Source organism: Corvus cornix, chromosome Z (genome assembly GCF_000738735.6).
Source record: "Corvus cornix cornix isolate S_Up_H32 chromosome Z, ASM73873v5, whole genome shotgun sequence".
NCBI lineage: Eukaryota > Metazoa > Chordata > Aves > Passeriformes > Corvidae > Corvus > Corvus cornix.
In genome coordinates this window covers 75,281,912-75,300,132 of record NC_046357.1, presented here as the reverse complement: position 1 = coordinate 75,300,132, position 18,221 = coordinate 75,281,912, and the positions used below count along the sequence as shown (strand labels likewise).

At 42.4% G+C, this 18,221-nt stretch overlaps 1 protein-coding gene across 3 annotated transcripts in view; it reads left to right on the top strand.

The window, feature by feature from the left end:
* MSH3 (mutS homolog 3) overlaps positions 1 to 18,221 on the top strand; it is an 89,669-nt gene that overhangs the window by 2,579 nt on the left and 68,869 nt on the right. For 2 of the 3 annotated variants that reach the window (XM_039566481.1, XM_039566479.1), the window contains exons 3-8: positions 838 to 1,061; positions 3,385 to 3,597; positions 4,932 to 5,048; positions 5,799 to 5,916; positions 6,433 to 6,578; positions 7,601 to 7,767. In XM_039566481.1, coding sequence (XP_039422415.1) covers positions 838 to 1,061; positions 3,385 to 3,597; positions 4,932 to 5,048; positions 5,799 to 5,916; positions 6,433 to 6,578; positions 7,601 to 7,767 — 985 coding nt within the window. The remainder of the gene's footprint in view (positions 1 to 837; positions 1,062 to 3,384; positions 3,598 to 4,931; positions 5,049 to 5,798; positions 5,917 to 6,432; positions 6,579 to 7,600; positions 7,768 to 18,221) is intronic. The other variant, XM_039566480.1, reaches the window with a different exon arrangement.

Sequence of the window (18,221 nt, the reverse complement as noted above, 5' to 3'; positions counted from 1 at the left end):
TTTCTGTGGCTCAGAAGCTGGGCCTTTGAGCCTTGCTCCACAGTTACTCTGCAAATCCCCTTCATCTGACTCAGCTTTACCAGGTTCTTAAGTTAGTAAAGTCCAGAGGTCCAGGCAGAAATGCATTTTCCTTCCTGTGTTGGTTTTAGAGTCTTAGGCCTGTTCTTCTGAGGCATGGCTGACACTGACAGCTCCGTGGAGCCTGGTCTGTGGCTGGTGTGCCTGCAGGCTGCCTCAGTGAATAGTTCCAGTGCAGGGCTCTTGCTGTGGAACAGCAGCTGCTCCATTGCCTCGGAAATGCGGGAGTTCCGTCTGGCCTTGAACAGAGAATTTAGTAAGTTAATGCTGGTATGAAAACCAGTCACTGAATGTAAAGTTCATTACATTTCAGTAAAAGAATTAGCCTCTTAAGTTTCAAAGTGGGAACTGTATTAAATTTGTTGGTGTGATGCTTTGAAGTATCTGTAGGACACCCTCGAGAAGCAACACTGTCTGCTTAAAAAATGTACTGGAAGAAAATGTGCTTGATTCCCAGTGTTGTTGGCTAACTTGTAGCTGTGCAGTTGTCAGTCCAAAAAATAATGATGCATCTCTTCCCATGTAGAAAGAAGCACACAAGTGAGGAGTATTGGTTTTCCAGGGAAGTTAACCAAGCTGTTTACATGCATGATTCTGTCAGGCTGGCAGAAATACTGCAGTGGGAGAGGACAGGGAATGTGGGGAAGGGAGACAGGGAGCAAAATGGTTGAGTTCTGTGCTTACTGATGTTCTTCTAGTAGACATTCTTTTTTAGAAAATAAGTTGCTAATACGTTTTTGTTGTGTATTTTCACCAAAGAAGAATCTCAGAAGTGTGAAAAGTCCCGTATCTGTTTGCAAACTCTGGACAGGCTGAGAGAGTTCTGCAGTGATTCAAACCAGCAGTGCACCAGAGTCCGGGAGGATGGCTTTCAGGAGAAAGAATCTCTGAGTTTGGAAAAGTGTCCCAGTATTATGGGGAGAAACTCAGAGTTGAAAAATCCTCTCCCATCTTGGGACGCTGGCCCAAAGGTTGCACAGAAGGTACGCAGAGCTTTGGTCCTGTGGTGTGTGTAGATTGCTTGCTATGGGTTAAAAGAGCAAGCTTGGCACAAGCTTCCTTTTGTGTTCTGTGCTCCGACATGAAATGGTGCAGCAGAACCCTACAGACCTGTGTTTGTGTATGAATGTTTGCTCTTTGCATGGTGAGTGGGATGGCTGTTCTGGCTCTTCAGTGATAGCGTTGAACAGTGGCATCATGAGAGAGCAGAAGCCCTGGCGGTGTAACATGTGGCTGTGGGGGAAGCTGTAATACCCCAATAACACATGTTCAGAGTGGCACTTGGCTCAGCTTGGCTTTAGTTCTGCCGGTTTTGATGTGGGCTCTCAAATTTCTAACAGGCTTTCTTTGCAAAAACATTGTTTAGGATTATCACTGAGACGTGGCTTAAAACCATTGCTGGTAAATCTAACTAGTAAAGCTATCACTGCTTTTTCATCTGCAGAAGATAGGGGTAGCTCACATGAAAAATTGTCATCATGATATGTATGGTGCAAGTCAAGAGACTTGAGTGGACTAACAGTGTTTGGATTCCCCTTTAATTATGGGGCTAGTTAACATTAGTTAATTGGTGGTTTTGGGGGTCAGCCTGCTCAATTTGATGTATTCAGGTCCTAGAATGCAGCCCATGGCTTACTGTGGCAACTGCTCTTTAATGGAGCTGTACATCTGGCTTATTGGGGGAAGGAGCTTGTATGAAAAGCTGTGCAGCTGGTTTTAACTTGTCCTGCCTGAAGGCTGTGACCTTCCACTGGGGGTGTTTGCTTTGTGTGAGTGTGGGATCCAAATGCTGCAGTGAGCAGCTTGTGGCAAGAGAATTCTGTTGTGGTAAGAGATTGAGGTTATGAAGGTGTGATGAGTTGGAGAACACAGAACACTGATTCCAGGGCTGGCCTGCCCTCCTTGGGCACCTTTTAAGCGTTTGTGTCTTTCTTTTTTCTTAGTGACCTTCCTGCAGCTGCTGATTTAACAACCACCTCAACAAGTCCGCTTTTGTGTCTGTTTTTACTCCTTTTGCCTTCTTTCATGGCCTTATTCCAGATGCTTTGTCACGACAATCTCCTGTAAAAATGAGACAAGGTCATCTTGTTTGGCTGTCACAGACCTTGGATTGAAGACTGCCAAGTCCTTGGGCTGGGGATTTCGCAGCTGAGGCATCTGAGCTCCTGAGGCCACCCAAGCTCTGGGCGTAGTGCAGCTTTATTTGTGCTGGGCTGTGTTCTTTTGCTTGATGGTGTGCAGTTGTGGGGATTTTGCAGTTACAGCTAAGTGTTGTTTTTCCCCACTTGGTCTCTGACTGCACTCTTTGTGCAGTATATGATTTAAGCCATATCTGTGTTTTTTCTGAAGTGCCATTGCTACTGAACAGTCTGTTCACTTTGTTTCTTGTAATCTGAATGGGTCATTTTGTAGAAATGGAAGTTTAATGGATTTATTTGCAAATACAGAATTTATAGCACAACCTGATCAGTTAAGTTTTGAATAGTCATATGCTTTAAAAATTTCTGGAGGGTGTTGTCTTCGTATTTTTTTTTTTCTTTTTGAACCAGTATTATCTGTGCTGGATGTTGTGATATAAGTGAGGAGTAACTTCGCTGTAAGTGAAATACTTTTCAGCAGTTTTCTCTGCACTTTTGAACCCATCACTCTGCTGACAATACAGAACAACACAGAGTCATGGAGCTGAAGTTGCTTGGCAAGAATAGGCTACAAAATGTCATTGTAAATTATAAACTGTATTGAGAGTGGGCTCAAAGCCTTTCACATTTAAGGTTTTAGAAACTGTAGTATAGATTTTCCATGTTTAAATTATTCCGGGAGGTTTACTGAATTACAGAGGCAGTGCAGACTGGAGAAGGAGTACAGTTTTGGTGGCTGAGACAGGGAACTGAGACTCACATTGGTTTATTTCTTGATTTACTGTGGATTTTTTGGAACTTCATAAATCCCTCCATGCTGGAGTTTCTCACCTGTGAACTGGGGCAGTAATTCATCCTTATTTTAATATATGGCCAGTTTAGACTGGCCAGTCTTTGCAGCCTGCACTGTCTTGGTCTGTGCTTGGAGAGCTTATGATACAGTAGCGTTCTGGTTTCACCTAACTAACTTTGACTTTCATGGCTTTTTAATTCCTTTTAATTCCAAAAATACTGTATTCTGTATATCCTGCTTCAGTAGTTGTGCTGCAGCTTTGGGGGCTCTTCAATGCCAGAACAATCTTTAGCTCTGTGGTCAGTGTAAGCCAAGGGAGGGGGCAATTGATTTGTTTGATGATTCCTAATTATAGTTTTCCATCTTTTATTACAGGAGGAGTTACTATGTAATCTTAGTCAGTTTTCTGCATCCCTTAAGTCCTGTGAAAATTCTCAAAATTCTTCAGATACAAATCTTAATAAAAGAACCAAAAGCATTTACACTCCACTAGAACTCCAATTCATAGAAATGAAGAAAAAGTATAAAGATGCTGTTTTGTGCGTGGAATGTGGATACAAATACCGGTTCTTTGGGGAAGATGCAGAGGTAATTTTTTCCAAGGTTATGGAAAGCTACTTGCATTATGCTGGTGTCCTCCTAGGTCTGTGGCCACTTCCAGAAGGGATGCTTCTCTGGGGGCATAAGTTTTGTGGGGTATTTTGTTTGGGATGAGAAATCTCTGCATGCTAAAATAGAAGACTATCCATTATGCACACATTTTTTTGCCAGTTATTATTTTGTAATCACATGGTAGTGCTTGCTGTCTTGTATGTTGAGAATTTAAGGTGAGTTCCTAGAATAATTTTTTGTCAGAGTTAAAGTTGAAAAACTTTCAGAGATGAATTATGTATCATGGCTCAGAACTCTACTATTATATATATATAATGTATAACTCTAATGTATGACATTAGGAATTTTTCAGATTGAAAAACAGTGGAGCAAGTGGTGTTGAAAAAGATGAATATATCAGGTCTACCCTGGGTGCAGAGAGCATCCTGAATGCATGTCCAGATATGGCACCTGTGCCTGGCAGATCTGTAGGAGCTGGAAAGGACTATATAACAAACATAATTTTAAAGTGATGGTTCATAAATGTTTCATAATTCTTTTTCTTATGATCTGTCCCAAAGTCATTGCTACCAACCTTTGTTTGGTGCTATTTCCACACTTCAGACCAGTGAGAAACGTTGCTTGGTTACTGGGAATTAATTTTTCCCATCATATTTGTGCCATGTAATTTGTCTGCTCATTTGCTGGTGTACTTACAGTCCAGGAATAGAAATATGCTGTTCAGATAGACTGGTCAGTGTTTGCCTGCAGGTCCTGCCTAACACCACATTCTCTGGTCAGTGATCACCTGCCTTTTTGCTAAGGAGCAAAAAGACAAATAGAAACCACACATGATAATGTCACATTTTAGTAAGTGTTGTTACTCTTTTTTATTAAGTGTTTGGTTCCCACTGCTGTTCAATATTGATTTTTCAGTATTTTGGTTGATTAGCCAGGTTAATCCCATCTTTACGACCACAAGCTAAATACTTCCATTCCGGCTGTGTTTTTAGTGGCAGAAAACCATTTGACCTTTTGTTGAGCTGTGTTTCAGACCCTGTGTGTGCAGTGTGGGTGGTTTACCTCACAGTGGTAAAGATCAAGGTGCGACCTTAAAACCTGACACCTGCAGCCTGTGATAGTGAATCCCCTGTTTATGGCAGTGCCGGCACAGGAAGGTGCAGGGGCCCCTCCAGGCTTTCTCCTGGAATGTTTTCCCTTTGTCACTGAGCTTTTAATTGTAGTTGTGCATCATTGTTGTCATAGAGATAAGATCCTTATCTTCTTAGATTACTTTGTGACCCGTTGGCTGACTCTGTTGCACCTTGCAGATTGCAGCTAAAGAACTGAACATTTACTGTCACCTGGATCACAACTTCATGACTGCCAGCATTCCCAGCCACCGGCTCTTCGTCCACGTGCGGCGCCTCGTAGCCAAGGGACACAAGGTTACCCCGACTTCTGTCAGACTGAGTACAGAATAGCTCAGAAAGAGCTTGCATTGCTTGTACCAGAGCCTGGTTTCAGCTGAGAAGTGGGCAGCTCGTTATCGCTGGTTCCTGCTATAGAAATGGCCAACTTCCCTTTGTTTCAGTTTCTCTCTGCTGGGGGTGTCATGAACCTCTAGCAGTTTCAGAGAAGTATCTTCATTTTTTTAGAAACAGTTCCACAACATTTAGTTTTCTCAGTGTTTCTGTATCAAGCTTTTGCATTTAAAAAGGAGACATATACATATAGTCTCTCTGTTTTGTTATTCCTCACGTCCTTGTTTTTCTTATCCCAGCCCATTTTTTTTTCTCTGTTCCTTCATGTTCTGGATCCCTCTAATTCTGTGGCTTTCTGGTGATAACTTCTTTTTCTGCTTCCTTTTCTAAGAAAAGGACTTGTTGATCCTGAATTGGGTGCAGGAACCATTCTCTAACGAGCAGTGACCTCCAGCTAAATTGTTTCAAAATAGGATAAGAAGCAGGTATGGAAGTTGAGAGGGCATTTAGGAGTAGGAAAAGGGTCAGGAAAAGCAGTGCCTTATAATCTCATTAGTAGGATTGATGTGAGAGCCCTTTCTGTAGATTATGTATTCCAGCTTGAATTATGCATTTGTTGTTTGCACATCTTAAAAGATTACCAGATATATAGAATAATAAAAATAATAATTTATTACCAGAGAGCTAACTTTTTTCTTTTTTGTCTGCTTGTAGGTTGGAGTAATAAAGCAAATGGAAACTGCAGCACTGAAAGCTGCTGGAGAAAATAAAAGCTCTCTCTTCAGCCGTAAGCTGACTGCCCTCTACACTAAGTCTACACTTATTGGAGAAGATATCCTTTTCAAATAAACTTGGTTTCAGAGTAACCTTTGGGAGGCCTTGATTCTAGTATTATCACCAGGATGCAACATGAGCAGCTAGGGGTTGACATAAGAGTGGCAGCAGGAAATGAAGTTCCTTTAATTGTATTTGTTGTGGTAAAACATCTTGCTGGCTTTACAAACAGTTGAATCTTCTCAGGGCTGTAGGTTTGTTGTGTTTACTGTAGTTGCTTTCTGAAGTCACAGAGTGGACTTACAAATCTGCAGTGTCCTGCAGGTCTTGCCTAGAAAATGGAAAAATTGGATAGAAACATCTTTTAACCAGTGAATTTAATGTCTTTTCTTTCATTTTTTGTTTTCCTCTATCCTGTCTTATCTACCACGTTTTTTTAATGTCATTTCTCAAACTAATATACTAGATACCAGGAGCTAAAAAGACTGTTAGATTAATGTCTGAGAGTACAAGATTTAGATCTAGAAAGATAATCCACCCAAATCTCTGTACTATTTTTTTTAACGTTTGTTACATGTGAACCCTTTGTTGAAGCTGGATGATTCTGTAGATGTTGAAGGGGTAACAGCAGATGTCCCAGATAACTACCTCCTCTGTGTCTGTGAAAATGGAGACAACCTGAAAGACAGGAAGAAAGGTGACATTGTTACAGGCATTATGGTAAGTTAGTTTCTCAGGGAGTCAGTATTTTAGGGTTTCCTGGGGTTGTTTTGTTGTGCATTTTGGTTTTTTTTGGGGAGGTGGATGGCTACCTTGTTAAATTCATGACTGTTCTGTCTTTCAGATTTTATTTTGCAGGGGAGTAGGAATTGTTTGTTTGGTTTTTTTTTTTTTTTGAAAAAAAAGGCACTTTAGGTAAGATATCTGTGTGTGAACTGTGATGGCTTTCTATTTGAAAACAGCAGAAAAGGTATGGAGTTGATAGTTGAACATTTATGAAACTGGTTTTGCTGCTGTTTCACTTGAAAACATATTAGTATTTTACCCAAATACATGAGGGAATTCATTAGTTCAGATGCTTTACAAACTTCAGTGTTTAAACACTTTCATGGTCAATATTTTAAAGGTTGTGAGCACTCTTTTCCTGTACAGAATACCATTATTTAGAGGAAGAGCCTTAGGATTTTTTTACCCTTTACACTTCATATTTGTATTGTCTGTTATGGTGAGGATTAAACCCAGTCCTGATTAACCAGCAAAACACAGTGATAACTGATGCGCAGTCAGCTGGTAATGAATTAATTAAAAAGTATGTTGATTGAGCCTCTGTTTGAATGTCACACTGCAGCTGTGAGAGAACAACAAGAGCAAGTGTTCAAATTCCAGTTTGAATTACAGGTGCATTTCACAGACTTCAGTTAATAGATTTTCTGGTATTAAAAATTGAACAGTGCTGGACTGGTAAAAACAAGAGCACATTTACATTTGTGAGGTATTGTTGCCACTTACCAAAACAAAGTTGTGTTAGTGTTTTGGAGTTATTGTTCTATCATGGGTTTGAAAAAAAGCGCAATCAAGTTTTTTGATCTGCCACTTTCACTGTGTGTGTGGGTGCTGTATAATTTTGTGCTGTACACCGTAGATTTTCTTTCTGGTTTAACAGTTTGAGCCACTGAAGCAGCCCCTGAAAATGTAATATCCAGTGGATATAGTATGTATGTGTATATATTTTTGTTTGGCAGGCGATCCAGCCAACTACAGGAGAGGTAATTTTTGACAGTTTTCGGGACTGTGCTTCTCGCTCGGAGCTGGAGAGTCGGGTTCTGCGTCTGCAGCCAGTTGAAATAATTCTTCCATCCAGGCTGTCAGATCAATCTGAAAAGCTCATCCACAGTATAACCTCCATGAGGTAAGTTCTGTGGGGGTTTTGTTGTTTGGGGTTCTCTTCCCTGCAGCCGTTGGTGGAGCTGGGATCCAGAAGCAGGTATGAATGTGTAGTTCTGTCATGGCCTTTTTCAGAGTGGTTTGCTGCTGGGTTGAGGAGTTCCCACATCCTGCCAAATTCTAGGCACTTGCTCCCAGGGTGTATTTAGACTGAAGTCCATGGCTTCTCTCTCTGTCCTTTCAAAGATTTGTGCACTTAAACACTGTCAGTGTCACAGTCCTGCCACCACACTCCTAATCACAGGATCTGTTGGAATAACTTCCAAGCTCATGCACTTACCTTTCAGATCTGAAAGAGGTGTTATGTAGCTTCTTTTTCCTGTTTGTCATAGTTTTGAGGTCTCTAAAAGACATGAAACTACATTTTCTATTAATGCAGATAGGCGAAGAAAGCCTTTGTAACGGGTATTTCATCCTGTTTGTCCTATTGCACCATTTTGGTCTTGGGTACAGACTTGGAAGTTTTGTGACTAATCATCTCTTTGCTTTGAGGTCTCTGTGCTTTTCAAGAGGAAATTTGTTACCTGTTTTCTGTATCAGTTTTGCTGTGTAATAAAACCGGAATAGGACGTAATTTTTAGGGTGATGGATGAAGGATGAAGTAGTCTTCTGAAGAGGGGATGAAATCTTGCAGGTGCAATTTTTTGGGAGAAAGTTTCGGTTTTTCACTTTTTTCTTTTTAACAATGCAGTTCTGGGCTATGGAGAGCTAGTTTAGAGCTTGACATTTCAATTTGTAACGAAATGGTCATTCTGATGTGAATGTGGGAGAGTGGTTGTGATTTATCTTTTTCCTTTTTCTTTGTGTTTTTTTGGTTGTGCACAGTTGAGAACGTTAATGAGTGACTTCTTGTTTTTATGAAGGCAAAAAATGCTACCCATTAGTTGAGTTTGTGAATAGGGTTTAGTTTGTAGTTTTTTCACATTTCTGGTAATTTGCTAGGCAGCTTTCCAGCCTAAATGCCCTTAATTACATAAGAGAGACAGAAATAGAACACATTATTGCAATACACCTCAGTAGCCTTATTTTAAAAACAATTCTTCATGGATTTTTTTCTCGTACCAGAGATTAAACCACTAGAGGGCCCTGAAGTATTTCATAGTAATTTAAGTGATTTCAATATGCTGCTTTCTTGTGCTTTTTAATTAGGCTTCATTTTTGTACAATTTCTTTTGTACAGCAGTAATTTCATTTTCATGCATATTGACATGTCTGTAGTATCCAGGTTTGGTTATTGGCCCAGTACCTGGTGATTTCATCCTTTACCAGGTCTTTTCTAAAACCTCTTGTTGAGAATCTTCCATGAACTGGGAAAAGTTTAATTTCCGTAATTTTTTTGAAGACCTTTCTAACTAAAACCATGGGAACTAGCTCTTGTGGTTCAAGAAGGCTCTTCATCTCTTTGTGTGTTAGGGATGCAGCAGAAAAACACTGAAATGAAAAACAGGGTAAAGATGGGAGAGAAAAATAGTCCTAGGAGACTAGAGCTTGGAGAGGAGAGTAGAGAAGAGAAAAGTCTTTCTACTCCTTTTGTGTGGTGTAGGAATTGCACCAGGGGTGTTTTGGTGTTGGATGTTTCGTATTAGGACTTGGCACTGAGTGACCAAGGTGATGTGGCCAGCACAAAGACTGTGCTTATGGCTGCTAAAAGAGTAAAATAAAATGTTGAGCCGAGGTAAATCACTGCAGCTTTATGAGAGCAGCCCTAAGGTGGTTCAGTGCCCTGTTACACTGACAAGAGTTGAAAGTGTCTGCTTCCCTTCAATTTCTGTGAGGTTTTTTTTATTCTTTACTATTATAGGGTGGTTTTAATGACTGGAAAATACTATTCTAGGACACTGAGCTGGAGGCCAGTGAAGAGCCTTCCCTCAAAAGCAAAGCTTATATTAAAAGTAGGTTACAAAAATTGGTTCAGGACAAGCTGTTCTGGTGGGTACTGTCCTGTTCCCAAACTATTAGTAACATCTGTTGGCAAGTGCTGACCTGCCTGGAGGAAAATTTTTTCATGTTTTTAGTTTCCTTCTTTCTAGAAAAATTAAAAAAAAAAAAAAGAAGTAGTAGTCTTGCCTTCAGAAAATACGTACATTTTTTTCAGAAGAACACAGTGTTTTGTACTCCATGTTCTTTCTAGTCAAGGGTCAGCACCCACCCTTCTTAAGATGTTGGCTGCTTTAAAACCTGGCCTGTACTGGTCTTCTGAAATTGTGTTTGAGGCTCCTTTGGGATGTTTTTGCTCTTCTCATGTGCCCCTTTCTTGTTTCATTGAAAAATTAGGAGCATCTTAGGAGTGCTCCGTTGTTCCTCTTTTTTCCATCTGCCCTTTTTTTGCCATGTTTCATTCTGTAGCATTCTTGGACACCATGTGAAAACACACTGATCACAAGTAACTTTTAACCCAAAGCATTTCACCTGAGTCTGCACTGTTTTCTTCAGGCTCCAGGTAGTCTGCAGCTTGTTGCCCTGGGATAAGACTCTGAACATGGGATTCAGGTTTCTGCTTTCTCCTGAGTACTGCAGTAGTCTTTGGCTTGGAGTTTGTTCCCTGGAATTGCCTTCTCTTTCAAACCCATGGAGAACTAAACCCATCCTCCCTCTCTAGGCATGGTGGAGTCCCTCAAGTAGCCGAACCTCCATCATTATGTTCAACTCAAGCCTTTTTAATTTGTGTTTCAGGACCTCTGCAAATAAAATTGCAAGGTCTTTCTGCTAAGTGCAGTGCTGATAGCCCTCTGGTTTAGCAGTGGCCTCTGGTTTTAGCTGTATCACTTGAGGTCTCCACAATGTGTTCCTCTCTAGTTTCTGTCATGGTCTCTTAGACTGAGCTACAGTGGATTTACATTTGGTCAACGGTGCTGTTCAGTGCTAATTGCTCTCATGGATGCAGTTATGGATTTATGTCATCAGTCAAGTAGAAACTCGGCTGCAATGAACTCAGACTTGTAAATGTGTACAAAGTGCTTTTAATTTTGTAGGTCTTCATATGTGACTGGTTGCTCAGATTAGAGGATGCATTCATGTAGTTAATGTTGAGGAGTTTTTTTCCATGAAGGGCATGTGCATTTATTTATATAGCTCAGCTCCTGAGGTTTGTAGGTGAGCGAGGACGGGAAGGGTTGTAGTGGCAAAAACAAGACCCCAAAGGGTTACAGTGAGAGTAAACAGCATTGCACATTAAATTTTAGAGCAGAGGAGTGAAGAGTATCTAAAGGGCTGGTGATCACAGAAACCAGTGGTTTCATGGCTTGTATAGCTTGTAATATTCCCGTGGATTTTTAAGTGGAAGGCAAGCTGTGACAAACATCTTGAGAATGTTTTGTCAATGGAAGCTACGAGCAGTTAAATTTGCAGCAGGGAAGAAAATAGCAACTGAAGTACAAAACCAGCACATGAACTGTTTTCTGTAAACACAAACCCAGAGGCATCAGATGTTTACTGACCAAAGAGGTGTTTTGCACTGCTGAGAACCCAGCTCATGGTCTCTGCAGCCAGCTGCTTGAACTGGTCACATCAGAACTCTCTCCTTTTGAATGGACAGGGGGAAAAACTCCATGACAGTATTACCACCTCATGCAATAACCTGAAAGAGTTGTTGGATGGGGTTTTTTTTCAGTTTAATCCTGTCTCAGTCATGAAACATTGCTGTTCTCAGTACTGGCATTCATACTGCCTTCTGTGGCATTGCAGGTAAGGGATGTGGGGCTTAAATCTTGTTTGACAGATTGCTTATGTGTGAAGTGTATTTGTTTGCCATGCCTGCCTGCCTGCCTGCCCTTCACAGTCTGGCGCATCCTCTGGGTGGAATTACTGTCCCCCCTTGCACACAGAGTTGTTGCTGCAGGGGCACAAAGAGGCAATTGCAGAGCTGTGTGTCCAAATGCAGTGCAGAGCACTGTTCTTACCCTGATGGTAAATCAGATAAAAAGTGTTAGCATTGCTTTTTACAGCAACACTGGCCTTTGTGGGCCTTGCTTTGCCTGGCCCTTGTGTTTCTGTAGGTTACCCCAGGCTGAAGCTCTGAGGAGCTTCCCCAGACTCACACCTGGTTCGAAGGTGCATTATTTCTCATGTGACTGCAAACAGCACGGAAAACGTGCTGTGCTCAGCTGCTGTATTTGTGGCATTCTTGCACTGATTAGTAATATTCACGGCTTTGGATTGTTTTTCCCCTCCACCATTTGAGATAGAAATTATTAAATGAAGAACAATTAAATCTTGAGCTTGATGCTTGTCCAGTTTCTTGGTGTCAAGAAGTTAACTTCTTACGTAGGAGAAAGCCCCCTACCTTATAAACAGAAGCAGAAAAAATAAAACTTTAAAGCCTTTGTTTTCATGTTTTGGCGAGTATTTGATTTATTATTACAGGACAGATCAGAAACTGCAGGAGGTGACATGTAAGTTTTGGTACTTTTTTTTGTCCTCTCTGGTTGTGATGTTGCTTGTTCTTTTCTCTCAGTATATATTCATAGGCTGTGATTTTTCACAGTTGCAAATGGAGAATGACTCTTAAGCTCTTGAAACTGGCATGCAAGTTTAAATATTTTTAACAGTCTATGAATGTTGGCATATTTGTTAAAGTTCTAGTATTTTGTTTTAAGAAGGACTTCTTTTTCATAATTTATTCATCTTTGTAGCTGACTAAGGACGTAACTCTTTCCCTGTGAAGCAGTGGCATTGAGGGCGCCTTGGATGTGTTAACTTCTAAGACATTACTTCTTCTCCCATCTCCTGCCCTCATGGTTAGTGTCAGGAGTTAGACATTCAGCAGTTTAATCTAAGCAGTGGTGCAAATGAGACCATGTGGGAGAGAGGAAGACTGAGGCTGTGTGTGTGTTTGACATGCAGGTAGCACTGATATGGAGTGAGGAGAGTCATGCTCTTGCAGTCGTGGTTCCCAGCCCCTCCTGAGCTGGGGAAGAGAAAAAGGCCATGACTTTAGTTACTTTTCATAAACCCAGAATATATTAGTTTTCTTAATTTTGAAGAGAATGAAACTGAAGTGGGTTTTTATGTGCCATCAGTCTTCTGAACTGCAGAAGGGAACAAGATTTATCTTCTGGGCTGTCTTTAGCAGTTTAATTTTGTGCTTGACTGACAGTGTTTGTCTCTTTGAACAGAAGTTCTTTTCTATGTATGGCAGAGGTAAGAGGCTTTTGGTAAATTAGACTTGTGGGGAGTGTGCTTTAGGCATGGACTCCTCCTCTGGGAATTTGGAATAGTACAAATGATTGTTAGATGTTCAAGGTTCACGTGAATATTTTATGGGTTCTTAATAGAGAATTTGAAATCACTGCTGCAGTAATTAACTGTGTTACTGAGAAGCACTGTATTTTTTGACACAAAAAAATTGTGTGTATGATACTTGCTTTCAGTATATGTGAAAGACTTTCTACAGGGGGAGGTGGATGTACTTCAAACCATTTTCTAGCACATATATTTGAGTCTGTTCCTGTTTTATGTTGTGCCTGTCTGGCTGGCTTCTGTCAGGTGGAAGATGACTGTTTGCCCCTCCATCCCTCCTGCCTGTTGTTTTACAACTCTGCTTCTGCTTTCTGGAGTCTTTGCCACTTCTTCCTGCCTCTGCCCTTCTGTTTATGTGTCTTGGGTGTCTTTGTCCCCATTTCCAGGAAGATTGCAGGCATTCCTCGTAGCTTGGCACTGTCCTGCCCCTGCAGCCCCCTCTGCAGAGTTGTGGCTGAGGGGACCCTGAGGTGGAGAGAGAAGCAGCAGGTATGAGTCTGACGAGGGCACAAGTCACTCCCCTCCAACCTGCGTCATCTTTGACATGCCCTGGGTAGTGCAGGGGTCTGAAAAGGAAGGATAACTTTCCTGGACAGCTTCCTGGACAGCCACATGCCATGTCACTGCATGTCTTCTATTGCTTTGTGGCTGTGCATTTTCCTTTTTACTAATCAGGTCTTGTCAGGGCTTGAGGAAGAACCAGGAGAGCACTGTGAAGAGCAAGGTGGTGTTCATATAATCATAGAAGAGTTTGGGTTGAAAGGGACTTTTATAGGTCATCTAGACTAACCCCCCTTCTTCAGGTAGACCAGGTGGGTCAGAGCCCTGTCCAGCCTGACCTTGAATGTCTCCAGGGATGAGGCATGCACCTCCTCCTGGGCAGCCTCATGGTTTTACCCTCATGGTAGAATACTCCTTCCTGATATCCAGTCTAAACCTACCCTCTTTTAGTTTAAAAGCATCACGTCTTGCCCTGTCTCAGCAGACCCTGCTAAAAACTCTGTCCCCATCTTCCTCATGGGCCCCCTTCAGGCCCTGCAAGGCCCCAGTGAGGTCACCCCAGAGCTTCTCCTCTGCAGGCTGAACAAGCCCAGCTCTGGCAGCCTTTCCTCCCAGCAGAGCTGCTCCATCCCTCTGCTCATCCTGGTGCCTGCCCTGGCCTGGCTGCAGCAGCTCCAGCTCCTTCCTGAGCTGGGCCCAGGGCTGGGGCAGCTCTGCAGGTGGGGGCTCAGCTGAGGGGGCAGAGGGGCAGAATCCCCCTGCCCTGCTGCCCACGCTGGGGCCCAGCCCAGCTCAGGGGGTTTGGGGTCCCAGCCCAGGGGGTTTGGGGTCCCAGCACAGGGGGTTTGGGGTCCCAGCACAGGGAGATGTGGGGTCCCAGCTCAGGGGGTTTGGGGTCCCAGCACAGGGAGATTTGGGGTCCCAGCTCAGGGGGTTTGGGGTCCCAGCACAGGGGGTTTGGGGTCCCAGCTCAGGGGGTTTGGGTTCCAGCTCAGGGGGTTTGGGGTCCCAGCCCAGGGGGTTTGGGGTTCCAGCTCAGGGGGTTTGGGGTCCCAGCACAGGGGGTTTGGGATCCCAGCACAGGGGCTTTGGGGTCCCAGCCCAGAGGGTTAGGGGTTTCAGCTCTCCCCCACAGCACCCCCAGGGCTTCTCCCAGGGCTGCTCCATCTGCCCATCCCCAGCCTGGATCCAGCCCGGGGCTGCCCTGACCCAGGGGCAGCCCCAGCCCCTGGCCTGGTTAACCCTCATGAGACCTCCATGGGTCATTCTGGGGATGTCCATGTCCCCCTGGATGCCATCCTGTCCCTCAGGGGTGTCACTGCACCCTCAGCCTCGTGTCACCTGCAGACTGCTGGGGGTGCCCTGGGTGCCTCTGTCGGTGTCAGTGATGCAGATTTTACATCACACTGGTGCCAGCAAAGACCCCTGAGGGACAGCACTGGTCACTGAATGTCCACTGGGACTCAGCCTTTGACCACTGCCCTCTGAATGTGCCCAACAAACTGATTCTTGATTCCTGAACAGTCCATCCATCAAATCAATTCCCAGGGCAGTGCTGTATTTGCTATACAAAAGCCAGAACCAAACCAAATTAAAAAAAAAGGAAAAAGGATTCATTTGGGAGAAAGTGAGCTAGGAAGAGGGGAAAAAAAGCCTTTCATTTAAGGGAAACAGCTGTGTAGCTTTGTCAAAAATCCTTACTTAGAGTATTAATTAGTTTGTTAAGACGTTTTAATTGTCTGAAAAGATAGCACATGCATTTGCATCCTGAAGCAGAGAAGTTAGGCCTTATCATGAAGCATTCTGTGCATATTGCCAATACAGTGCACTTGTTATTCCTCACAGCTTTGAGAAGAAAACCCAGCTTGGTTTGTCTCTAATTAACACTAGGATTGGTGCTTTGAGTTAATTTAGGTGAAAAGAGACCTGTGTGACAGAGCAGTCTGGGTGTGACAAATTACACGTGGCCCAACTTTTGGACCCAGCCAGAGTCAGACCACAGACCTGACCTGGCACCAGAGTCTGAATGCTAAAGCCCTTGGGTTGCCTAAGTAAAGAAATGCTTTCATATCTATCATCATCAAATGCACTCATAATTAACTTCAATTAAGTTGCATTTTGGAATGTGTGTTGTGGAATCTGCTGTTCAGCGCTCAAAATCATGATGTAATTTTGTGAGCCATGGTAGAGGGGAAACTACCCACTCTATCAATTAATCATCCTGTGGTATATAATTAGTATGCTGTCAAACGTTATTAGTTGAAAGTAACACATTTGATTTTTAATGTACTGAGGAAAGGAGTTGCAGAATGGAGTTTCAGCAGCAGCTTTGCTACTGGTGGGTTAAGGAGTTGTCTCTGTGTTCCCACAGCCCTTTTTTGTATGATCATTGCAAAAGTTTTTGTGGCATCATAGAGGACTGCAACTGGCAAAACAGAAAATAGAAACCCACAAACACCAAGAAACCTCCTTCTTCTAACATAATCCTTTTTGTTTGTTTTTTGATGAAAGAGCACTTGTCCTGAGCATGGCTGAGTTGAGAGTGGTACCTTTGCAGTTGGCTGCTGGGGGAGGACTCAGCAGGGAACTGAAGGCCCTCTGCTGCAGTCCATACACAGGAAGGATTTCAGGAATATTAAGGAACTGATGTGTATTAATAGGGATGTCTTTTCAGATACCTCTGGCTCGTCACTGACCATGAGCAGAATCTGGACCAGTACCCTTCATTTTAAGCTGGGTGAGGGAAATTCTTGTGGTTTTGTTGGGAACATTCTTTATAGACAGATTATGCCAACAACTTTATGTATTTTAAAACGCAGGTAATGAACAAAAAGAAGGCTGTGTGTCTTGTGAGCAAAAATCTGTTATCTGACAAAAAAACTTAGTTTCATTCAGTAGCTTTATCGCTCTACTCCCTCTAATATTGTAACCATTTAATTGGTTGGTAGTAATAGAAGGTTTATTACTCAGTTTCCTTAGGTGTTGAGTAACAAAATCTAGTAAGTTTGAGTAAGTATCTGTTGTCTGTAGAATTAAGATACTACCTTTTTCTTCAGTTTTTGACTTATTTAAAAAACCCCAGGCAGAACAAACACAAAACTCTGCCACCTCTGTTTTCAGCTCACTTCTGCAGAGATTATGTGCAGCCTTGTGATACTTAAAATTCTATTTTGAGCTCAACCATTGCCAGCCCCTAAAGTGTAAATGTGAGATAAATTGAATTTCAATTTAGAATTATTTTTCTTTTTTTTTCTATAAAAGCATGCCATTTGGCCCATGCTGCCTTCACCTTCTTCCTTCAAATGTTTTTTTTCCATTTGTAAAATAATTTAAGAAGGTTTTTGCAGTTGGCTCCTTAATGGTAAATCACTGGAAAGAAAGAATACATAGTGCACAGCATCTGTTGAGTTACATGCTCATGGGAAGAAGAACTGCCTTGCTTTTTTGCTTGTATTAGCTTTTCACAGAACAGAAAATCAAGGTAAGTAGCCGTTTCTGGTGAAAACATCCCACTCTTGAATTCCAGGAATGTGGCCTAAGAAGAAAATATTTTATATGGAGGGTATGATTGTTAACACTCTATTTGTATTTAATCTGTCAGAGATGAGACTGTGTTTGAACATCTTTGTACATCTCACAGGAAAGCCTGAAATGGTTTGTTGAAAAATTAACAAGTTCAATTCATCCCATTTAATGGACTCTTAAATCTGTATCAGCTTACCAGAGGAGACATTAATTACGAGTGTAATTGACCGGCCAGATGTATCCCATTTTCTGTCCATCAGCCTCTATTAAAACCATTACAAAACATCAAAAGCTCTTTATCTGAGGGAGATGAGCACTTCCCCATGCCAAATTCTGCTTAAGCAGTGAGATTTAGGTGGTGTTTTCTGAGTTCAGGCGTGTTGGGTGAGCAGATATTCCTGCACGGGGAGAGTGTTTTGTGCATTGGTTTTACAGGGTTCGTTCCCAAGTTGGAAATGGTTCCCCCCCGGTGGCAGGAGGGCTCCTGGACCCGTCCCATGTTTCATTCCCTGCTGTGAGGTGTTGGGGAGCTGCAGAGCCCCACGGCCATGGGGAATCTCTGTGCTCCTGGGGACGGAACCACCCCTGTTTTGTGTCAGAACCACACTTCTCATCGTGCAAGGCAAATCATGACCAAACCCAGCAGCTTCTTCCTTGTTTCAGAAACCAGAGCTTGGCCGACCTGGTGATTGGCACAGAGCTCTCAGGGTTTGAAACCTTATTCCAACATTTGTCTACCATTTGCAGGGCTTTTTTTTTAATTAGATGTATGACAGCCACATTTCTGTTTGAGGTAGAGTTATTAAAAATAGCATGCCATTAATGCACATTACCGACACCCTGAAGCCTCTCCTGGATTTTGAGTGGAGAATGAAAGCAGTATTAATTGCCAAGTTAACACCTGTAACAATAAAGGTTCCTGCTCTTTTCTTTCTTCTTCTGCTTTCCTTCAGATTACTTCCTAAGGAGTTTCTTGCTCACTTCATACTTGGATTTATTGTTATATTCAGCTCCCTCCTCACATCTTACAAGTTTTGTTCCAAGTACTGCCATGGTTTGACAGCTTTGAAGGAGAATAACTCCAGTAACAGCGAGGAAGAAAGGAGTGGGGTTAGAGCAGAACTTTGCCTATTGTGTTTACATTTGAAGGTAGCT